The sequence below is a fragment of the Malurus melanocephalus genome, unplaced genomic scaffold, assembly GCF_030028575.1.
Source record: "Malurus melanocephalus ecotype Western Australia unplaced genomic scaffold, MMel_1.1 scaffold_26, whole genome shotgun sequence".
Lineage (NCBI taxonomy): Eukaryota > Metazoa > Chordata > Aves > Passeriformes > Maluridae > Malurus > Malurus melanocephalus.
The window spans coordinates 800,725-810,484 of NW_026623258.1; the positions used below are offsets into that span (position 1 = coordinate 800,725).

The 9,760-nt window shown below is 40.1% G+C and overlaps 1 protein-coding gene across 2 annotated transcripts in view; it reads right to left on the minus strand.

Moving 5' to 3' along the window:
- Positions 1 to 9,760, minus strand: part of KLHL29 (kelch like family member 29) — a 321,222-nt gene that overhangs the window by 139,099 nt on the left and 172,363 nt on the right. Inside the window, exon 3 of one of the 2 annotated variants that reach the window (XM_057390429.1) lies at positions 5,847 to 5,960. The exons of the other annotated variant lie outside the window; for it this stretch is intronic. Within the exon in view, the coding sequence (XP_057246412.1) occupies positions 5,847 to 5,960 (114 nt within the window). The remainder of the gene's footprint in view (positions 1 to 5,846; positions 5,961 to 9,760) is intronic. 2 annotated transcript variants of the gene reach the window in all.

Here is a 9,760-nt window from a genome sequence, read left to right on the forward strand (position 1 = left end):
AGCCCCGCTAGCACCTGTCCTACTCCAATGTTTCCTCCTTCACCCAAGAGCCTCTGACATCCTTTGACACCCACTCCCTTTTCTACCTGAGCTTTTTCCTTGGTGGCTCCTGGAGCCAGGAGTTTTGGGTGCAGACCTTGATAGAAGACACAGGTTTTGCTGTGCTGCTCTCTTTGATCCCAGAARCCACAACGGGAATATTTCCCCCACTAGAAATGCTGTACTTCGTTAAACGCAGATGTTCACAGGGAAATGTGATTCTTAGTATCTTTCCCCCTATGACTGTTATTTTTCAAAACTCATCAATTTATTATTTTCCATAGTTTGGGGATTCTGGTTTTTGGTTTTTTAATGCAATTTCTCCAGATTTTTTTTATTCTATTTGCACCAAGGACAATGATAATGTGGTTTTAGATTCAYATTTACTTCTGCCCCACCATTTCAACTAACTCTATGACTTTTGCAATTGAAATAAAAATGAATCAGAAAAGTCATAAAAAGAGGACAGCAGAGCTTTAAGAGCTCTGCTCTATTCATGGTGAAGAAAGGGCAGGAGGGGAAGAAGTAAGTCTCAGTTTTGAAATGCTCTYTATTTATAAATTGTCCTGAGAAAATGATTAATCAGAATACCTTTAGCTTTTACACTGTGCAAGGTCTTTCACACAGGAGGATATTACGCTGCTGGTGGTTTACCAGTTCATGTTAGCAGTAGCCCTTTGGATCTAGCTAAACTGTTTAACAGCAGCCTGTTAAAACACTCTGAAGTAGRAAAATAAATAAAATAAATAAAAGAACCAACAGCATTCTCAGCCTATATATCAGCTAAAACACTTCCGCCAGAAATACCACCATTTGTTCTAAAAAGAAAAGCTTTAAGAAAATGTRAATGTAGTACAGAGAAATGGGCATTTTTAGGAACTGAAAGGAGGATTCATGACTCAAATCATGCCTTGTGTGTTCCACACATGGCATCTGTGCGTTGCATTTCTTTGTTTAATGAACTGGGTCTTACAGTGAGTTTGAAATACACACTTCTCATTATTGTGTGGCATTGTCAAGRCAGGCAGCATCTTGCTTGTTACATCCCCAAACTGCTTTAAAATAATGTTGATGTAAAATAAGAAAAAAAAAAAAATTCTTCTACCTTAAATAATACRGAACCACACACATGCTACAATTTTAAAAGAACTTGTAATGTTTTGTCCAGAATGGGTAAAAAAGGGAGCATGTGATCCAGCTCTCCTAATCCTATAAAAATCCAGTTGCCTATTTTGGAACTTGTTTTCCAAAAAAAAGTATAGCAGACATATGCAAAAATGGTAGAGTTTGCAGCCAATCTAGATCTAAATTTCATACATTGAGCATTAAAAAAGAGGAAGGAGGCTTGCAGGTTTGCTGTCAATAAATGCTTCTCCTTCACTAAATGCTAGATTTTGTTTCACTAAACATGATCTCAAACCCTGCTTCTTAGAGGCTCAGTGGTTTTAAACGCACAAATCCAGCAGGTTGCTTTTAAACTGTACTCTTGAACTTGTGTTTGTTTGATCAGAAAGTGCAAGAGATCAGTTGGTATGAAATCACAACACACGTCCATGAAACACAGACAGTAATGGTGGTGGAAACAGAGAAACAGCTTACTGAACTTCCTTTTAAAATGTATACATATTTCTGGTCTCTGATCTAATTTCTGCTTTATTTTTCTTAATACATGAAGGGTTACATTACAAGTGTTACATGCCTCTGATCTGATTGCAGCAATTATCCATTTGCGTCTCTGGAAAGCAAAATTATTTCCAGCGTTATCAAACAAAGGAACTTTCTGTCCATTCGCTCAGGCCCACGACAGCGCTCTATTTGATGCTTTTAATGTACAACACAAATGACCAAAAAATGGCCTGTATTATGCTAGTTGTGCAGGGGGAAGAGCTGTGTTCCATTAGTGATCCACAGACTTCACAGAAACTAATTGTACTATGTTACACTTTTATCTTTAGCTTTCATGTCAGATGCTTGTTTGAATTAAACATGGGACACATGAAAAAAGGAAATGCATTACAAAATCTACTGGGTATACATCTTAAAATACTGCCAAAAGTCTATTTACATGAAAAGACCAAAAGATTTCTGAAAGGTCTGTTAAAGCCTGGTTAGTCAACAGTAGCACTGGCTAGTTAATTGCCTGAAATTCCTGGCAGACTACAAAGACTACTAAAGGAATCATCAACACCTTTCTAGCACCTGTAAAATGTTCAATTTGTGCTCTTTGTCATGGATAGCACACCCCAAACCCAAATGTGAGGATTTTTTCCCTCTTTAGTTTGAAGCTGCCATTAAGAACTAATAAAATGTTCAGCTGAAGTCTGCATTTCACCACCTGCCACTTTGAACTCCAGCAGGGAGCAGTCTCCCAGTTTTAAGGAAATTAACTGCAATACAGATGTACAGGCAGAAGAGAGCAACACGGAACAATCCTGGAATTACATGAGACTAACATAGACAAGTTGCTAGACTGTCAATTTTTGTAGCTCAAGCAGTCATAAACCATGGCCCATAGGCAACAGCTAGTCCACTGAACCTTATTACACAAAAACATTAAAACCTTCAGATTCATGGGGCTTTTCAGAACATCCACAAGAAAGTTCATGAGTTCACAGCTAAAGATTGGGAATTAGTGATTTGGTCTAAACAGCATCAGTTTACAAGGCTACCATTAGGTGTTGAGGAGGCATAGCTACAACTAAGACCGACTTTTTAGTCCTAAGCTTTACAAATCTTTAATGAAATAAGACCTACACTTTCAGTAAGACCTTTCTTGCATCAATGGAAACATAAAACCTAACGGCATCAAAGAGTATGTTAGTGGACTTAAAAAACCCGTCACAACAACCACAAAAATACAACAACAAAAATCCCAACACTATCTTCTCCAGGCTCAATACCACTAAGCACTTTTTGGGAAGTCCTTATAAACACATTTGAGCAACTTCCCCAGAGCTTGTGAAACCACTGACATACATCCTGCTATGGCTCAGAGTGTTAAGATCTGCTCTAACAGTTTCATGAGCAAAGAAGAACAAATCTGGAAAGAAGGATACTATTTGTGGTTCCCAGCAATCAAAATTGTTTTACTAAGGCCTTCATTTAAAGTGATGGATGAGAAGTAGCGAATCTCTGTTCCAATTTTCCAAAAGAGATTGGGAATGGCAGCTTAATACCAAGATAATGTAGCCAATATGCAACCCAGTCTATTTTCTCTCCCCACTGAAAATAAAAAGGTTAAGATGCATGCATGCACAGAGGCAAAGAYTGCCTACCACAGATTCAGATTTTATGGCCTGTCATGGGTAAAAGCAACTTCAGTTTAATGAGGGAATTCCTTTTAAAGCTGTTCCCTATGCCTCTAACTGGTGATGACTGGTGGCTCTGGTTGGGTTTAAAGTCTGAATGTGCCCAGTGCTCTAAAACATTTAGTGGTCTCTGCATCTAAGAGTTTATGGTCTAATTTGTAGTWCACAGTGTCAAATATTGCATGAAACAGGTATTATTTGTGTGCATGAGGCATGCATGTAAAACCTGAACCACAGAGGGATAAATCTTCATCTGGAGTAAGCTCCTATATGGTGCTGGACAGGACCCAAGCATATTTCTAAGTTTAGTCCACGGCCAAAGAAGCTCTTAAGGATGGAAGCAGAGCTTTTAAGATGCAGTGATGACAGCAATATCTCCCTAGCACTGGCTGCATGGCTGGGCTACAGAAATGAAACTGTTGTTTTAAGAGATGGATGTACTGTAATGTATTAAAAACCTAAGAGACATTGACAGGTCAGTGCGSAAGAGGAACAGAAAGAACAGTCCTGCAGTAAAACCTCATTCAAGAGCTTGCTCATGGGTGGAGAGAAGAACTCATCTACCTTACAGCTCCCATCACCAGGCAATTCTGCGATGACACAGCGTTGTTTTTCTCTTTCCAAAACTAATGTGGGAGCAGCAAGAAAGAGAGTAATACAGTTAACTCACAGCAAAAATGTTACTACCCTGCATAAAAGATAAAAGAAGCCTTAGCTCCCTCTTGAGCAGAGAGAATAATTCAATACTTAAGCACTTTAAACACCCTCCAGTGAGGAGCCACCAGTCAGTGTGAGCTCTGGAGTACTGTGGCACAACCTTCAGAGACACGTGGCTTAGCAGCATGGTAAAGTCTGCACCCATTCTTGCTTTGCAGAAGATTTTAAAACACTCCCCACCTCGAGATTAATGACACAGGCTTGGAGAAGCCCATGAGTGCAGTGGGCCCACATCCCTGTGATGAATGCACTCCAGCCCTTAACCAAACTGTGSTAGTTTGGTACAGGCTGCAAAGGAAGAAAAGGTCTGATCCGTGTCCAGGCCAAGAACTTCTCTAATTTCAATGTGTTCTCTGAAAAACCACGGAGGAAACAGTGACACAATGAGCATCGATGCACATGAGCTTGGAACACTGATCATGCAATTAACACATTAATAGCTGGTGGCTTCTGCAAGACTCATTAATCAAGGAGCAACGAAATTTGGGGGTACAGCAAGACTCATGCATACCTCTTCCATTGCATGCAATTTGACTATAAGCCAACCTCTTTATTCCATAAATATGGCAGCCTAAGTGAGCCTTCTTGAGCTCTTCTGGCCAGGCAGCCTGGGTTCATGGTGGTGATCTTTCCTTGAGCTGGGACACCTCTCAACAAGGCTCCTTGAGACAGAGAGACCTTTAACCAATGGCAGATCTGTCAGAAACCTAAATTAATACTAATGAAACATTACTAATTCATGCAGCTACTCAATATTAATTACTATAAACGTATTATAGATAATTCTATTAGATATAACCCCTTGTCCAAGTCTGAGACTAAGATTGGACCTAACTGCACCAAGGCTCCATAAGGAGTTTAGAAAGCAAGTGGGTCCACTCTGAACCTTGTGACTCAACAGAAGGCTCTTCCTTACTGTTTTCATTACTTTCATTTGACATATACCTTTGTCTAAATCTGAGACTCAGATTGGACTGGCTACACTTAAGTTCAACCAGTCTGTATCTCATGACTCATTAAGAGAGCTTCCTTACTCTTTTGCATCTCTGAYACCTGTGCAAAACATTCTAACTTGATTCTAGCTCAATTTTAATTTGTGCACTTCTCCCATGCAGTAATTAATAAGGTGAACATTGACATCAAACTTACTTAACCTTTGTAAACCACTGTTAAACTTTGTTAAATTCCACTGAACTTAATGAACTAACTCAATGCAACGTTTTGAGACCAGCACAGCATCAGTACTTTTACCCAGCCCTGATCCTGGCTCCGTACAGAGCAGAGCTTCTCCCTACCAAGTTTGTGAGCTGATAAGAAGGCACCTGTATGATCATGTCCAGATTCTTCCCACCACTAAAATCAGCCCCAACTTTCCCGGACTGAGTCTTGGCTACTCTCATAAATAAGACAACCCAAATTCCCAACATTTGACAATGCAATGGAAGATAACTCCATACCAGGAAAGGGTCGACTGCTTCTGTCTCATTAACACTTTCTAAGGCTCACCATTCACATTAGCTGCAGGTTTGTGAAGGAAAGAGAAGGAATGAAATGATGGAAAAGGAGAGAGAAAGATGGGACAGAAGAAGGTTGTGAATCGACCATAGATGATATCTATTTCTTTCTGATGGCTCACTGCCCATACAACCACTGCTCTCACTCCAGTGCTCCAATCATTAGCTAGAAATGAACGCAAGACCATGGAATGACAAGAAGTGCTGCATAAATGCTACTTTGTATTCTGTCTTGGCAAATTGCACCAGGAGAGGCTCAGGTACTCACCCAGCTGCCTTCGTTTCTCAGCGAGAACATCAGGGAACGGAGCTGAGGTATCGAACCGAGGTCCCGGCTGCGACACTTGCTGCTCCAGGACACCAGGGACATCAGCGCACGACACTGGGTTCGAGCACAGAAGCCCCACTTTAGCCTGAGCAGAACCTCCTCTGCTAACACGGTCTGCATGCAGATCAACCCCAAATCAGAGCAAAGCTACGAATGCAAAATCATCTCACGACGGAGGAGAAAACGCGCGGCATCGGGAACAAGGCGGCAGCTACAGAGAACATGCACTGCGCAACGCGAGAGGGCTCTCAGAGATCCTGCAGGCATCCCATGGCACGGGCAGATAAATCCAGCTCATCATAAGTGCTTTTTGTCAGAGGGCTCAAGGAAATATGGGCAATAATGGAGTAAGTGCTTGTCAGACYAGAATCCCAAGGGTGCCCAAAGGATGTTACCATTGTGTAATGGCAAACCTACTGATGAACAACCTAAAGGAAGACTTCTTGAAAACTAAACATTTATCTTGAATGCAAATGTTGGCCATTGCTAGGTTCAAAAGTCACTCCGTATGGCATTTTCATGCCAAATTTTCCATTGAATTCTTTTAATTATCCAAGCAGGACCCCAAATTTCATTCTGGATCAGGGCCTGAAGCACTAGAAAGAAATAGAGGAATACTTAGGAAGTAAAAGGCTCCAATCCCAGTATTAAGTTACTGCTACAGAAGTTCCTTTTTGTTGTATTGGATGCCGACATTTTACATTCAAGCCCTCTGAACTCAGTGTTTCAATTGTGCTACACACTCCGTGGCAGGAAAGTGCATGTTCTCTGCCTACACAGCAGGCACATAAAACGAAAGGGGAAAAAAAAAGAACCAATATAAGCCTGTGAGTGTTGAACAGTGCTGCGTGATATTACTGATTTATTAACTTGGCTTGATCAATAAGGCTATCATCAAGGGCACATTTAGTTTGCACATAAATTTCACTTTCTAACAAGCACTTTTGTGTGCTCACTTTGGTTTCCATAATCTGATCCAGGTCTCGGGAAGCTTTCTTTAAGGGAGAACAGAGAATTCCTTTTCTAAAAAAAGGATCAAAGTATACTCAGTCAACTCTCAAACAAAAGGACAGTCAGTACTGTAGAAACAGCATGCTTACCTTTCACAGCAAAAAGAAAAATGAGCCTATAGGTCTGGATTTATCACTGCTTTAAGTTYATCAACATCAATTGAGCTATTAAATTGTGGCTGAATTTGGCTCACAGCAATTTAAAATTTTCAACTTTCTTTGAGCATCTTCCATCAGTAACATGCTAATTTAATGCATAATTTAAACTCTGCTGTCCTTTAATTCAGCATTTGTAAATAATTTAAAAAGAACTAAAAATCCTTTTGCCTTTATAAAGTTGACCCCCTCCCCCTTTTTCTACTGCAAACCAAAAMAGACTTTTCAATCAAGAATTTATTTATTCCTTACATCTGAAAGTAAAAGCCATTGAAAAGATGAGAAACTGATTTACAAGATAAAACAATTAACTCTGGGATATGTACATTAAGACTAATAAATTTCGCATCATATTTTAAGGAGTGGAGGAGGAATCCCAGATATTTTAGACTSTATTCAAATTCTATTGAAATGTTCAATTAAGAGTATCTTATGAAGGTAAGTTATGCAGTCACTAAAATTAAGATGCGAAAAACAGCATTAGAGTGCTATTTCTCTCAGAGACTATACACTTTAATAACCCATCCCTTTCTCTATACCCAAGATAACATGAAAAATCTGGGCATTCCTGTAATTGCTCTGATCTTGTTAAAATTTTTGGTTGTATAGGAGGAACACAAATKCATTCCACAATAAAAAATACTACAATAATGTACTGCATTCCCTTTTAATCCAAAATCACATATCTCAGTAATTCTCATTAAAACCTTTTTTCCTCCACTATTAAAACCTTTTTCTCTGTGCAGACAGATGAAAATGCCTTTTAAGACTTGAACAAGCTTGTGCAAAACCAGCTCGAACCCATCAATCTCCCAGCTGGCTCCTAAAAGAAGGTAAACATTCCCCAAGCTGTTCTGACCAGACGTGACTGGCAGATCCTTTTTGGGAAGGAGGTCTCAAGATACAACCCTGTTTTCATTCAGATTCAGAGCTTTAATAACACAAGAAGTTCAGCGCAGGATCAGGCAGTGGGGCAGTAATTTAATTTGATTTACAATAGAGTACTAATAGAYGGTTTTACTGGAAACACAGCCACTGTTTTCTCCAGTTCTTCTGCTCTGTAGCTTTTACATCAAAGCATTCCTGCTCATTTTGGTTCCATGTCTCCATGCTGCCAGTAGGAAGCTGCCCAGTTCTCCTGTTTGCTTTCAGCAGAATGGATTCGTGGACTAGCATGACTGCCTCAGGTGCCTCAACCACCATCCTTCTAAAAGATTTATGGCATCCCAAGATATAAATCTACCAAATGGCTATTAGACATACTTTGCTGTCCACAGACAAATGATTTAAAGCAAAACTGATAATGGTATAGCTCAGSCTAGTGTTACTAGTCCTCCTGTCAGACCTGTGCTACATTGCCACAAATTTTTCCCAGACACCTCACTCTCATTTTGGGTATGAATTRAATGATCCTTCAGTATTACTCTGTTCGTGGCAACTTGTGATGCTAAACAATCCTTCATCATCCAAGGATAAATGGCTACTATCATGATTATGCTCTACTTACATTCCCTTGATTATGATATACATGCCTTCACTTTTTATTCTTTTAAGATTAAATTCTTCTWGGCATTCAGTTTGAGCCATTGGACTAATTAAGAAGAGGAAATCCAGCATGGATGAGGAGTTTGGCCAAAGACTTTTTCTGTTTTTGAAAACTGCTTGTTATGTATCTTTAAAGCAAATTCATATTACAAAAAGCATAAAACCTCATACTCTCTTTGCTCCCAGGAAGTTAATACAAAGTATAAACCACCTCTAAAAATAATCTCCAACTSAAGAAACTTCAAGGTGACAGGGAGCGAGAGAGGGGTTATTGTGAGCACTAAATAACACAGGTTGGTTCTRTAAGCCATGAAGGGAAGGACATGCTAAAATTAAATGACCTTTGGTAGGGATACCTCACCTACAACAGCAAGTCGTTATCTGATCTTCCTAATTCTCCTCCTCCGCTGTCGCAGGTCATGGTTCATCAGAAGCTGCTATTCCTGCTAGGATGGGTGCAGGGCAGACAGTGCCCTTGTATCCCCCAGGATGAACTGCCAGGGAGGCCAGCCTGGGGTCGGTGCAGGTAATACCCCTTCAGAGGCAGCGTGTCCCCTGCTGAACTTTCTGTGGCTTTCACAAGAGGCAAAGGGGAGTTCTAGCTGCTCTTGGGCAACCATTGCCTCCAGAAGACAAACCTGAGCCTTGGTTTGTTGTAATAAAACTTCAGTTAAAGACAAATCTATAAATAGCTAACAGTGAAGATCAAAATGGCCAACTTTGGTCACAAGTATYGATCAGAGTGAGAGAAACAAATCAAACCACACACCTACTCTGACGAAAACCCAAAAGGGACACTTTCCACACAACAGGTGGAAGTCAAAATGATCTTTATTGTGTATCCAAAATGTCCTTTCTACCCATGGCACCGTTTTTGGTGTGGCTGTTAGCTTCAGACAAGCATTGACTGTGCCACACTATCCAGATGTTACATGAACAAAGCACAGAGCCATATCTTGTTTTTTACATTTATTGATGATTCTGTGTCAAATTCAAACACAGATCACATGTTGATTTTCTTAAAATCACTGAGTTAGCAAGAAAGTTGAGTCACTAAGCAAGATCTTCCACCAAACACCCCTGTCTCGGAAAGGGTCACAGAGTTAGCGACAAAGATGCTTTGAGAGGAGATACAAAGTTAGA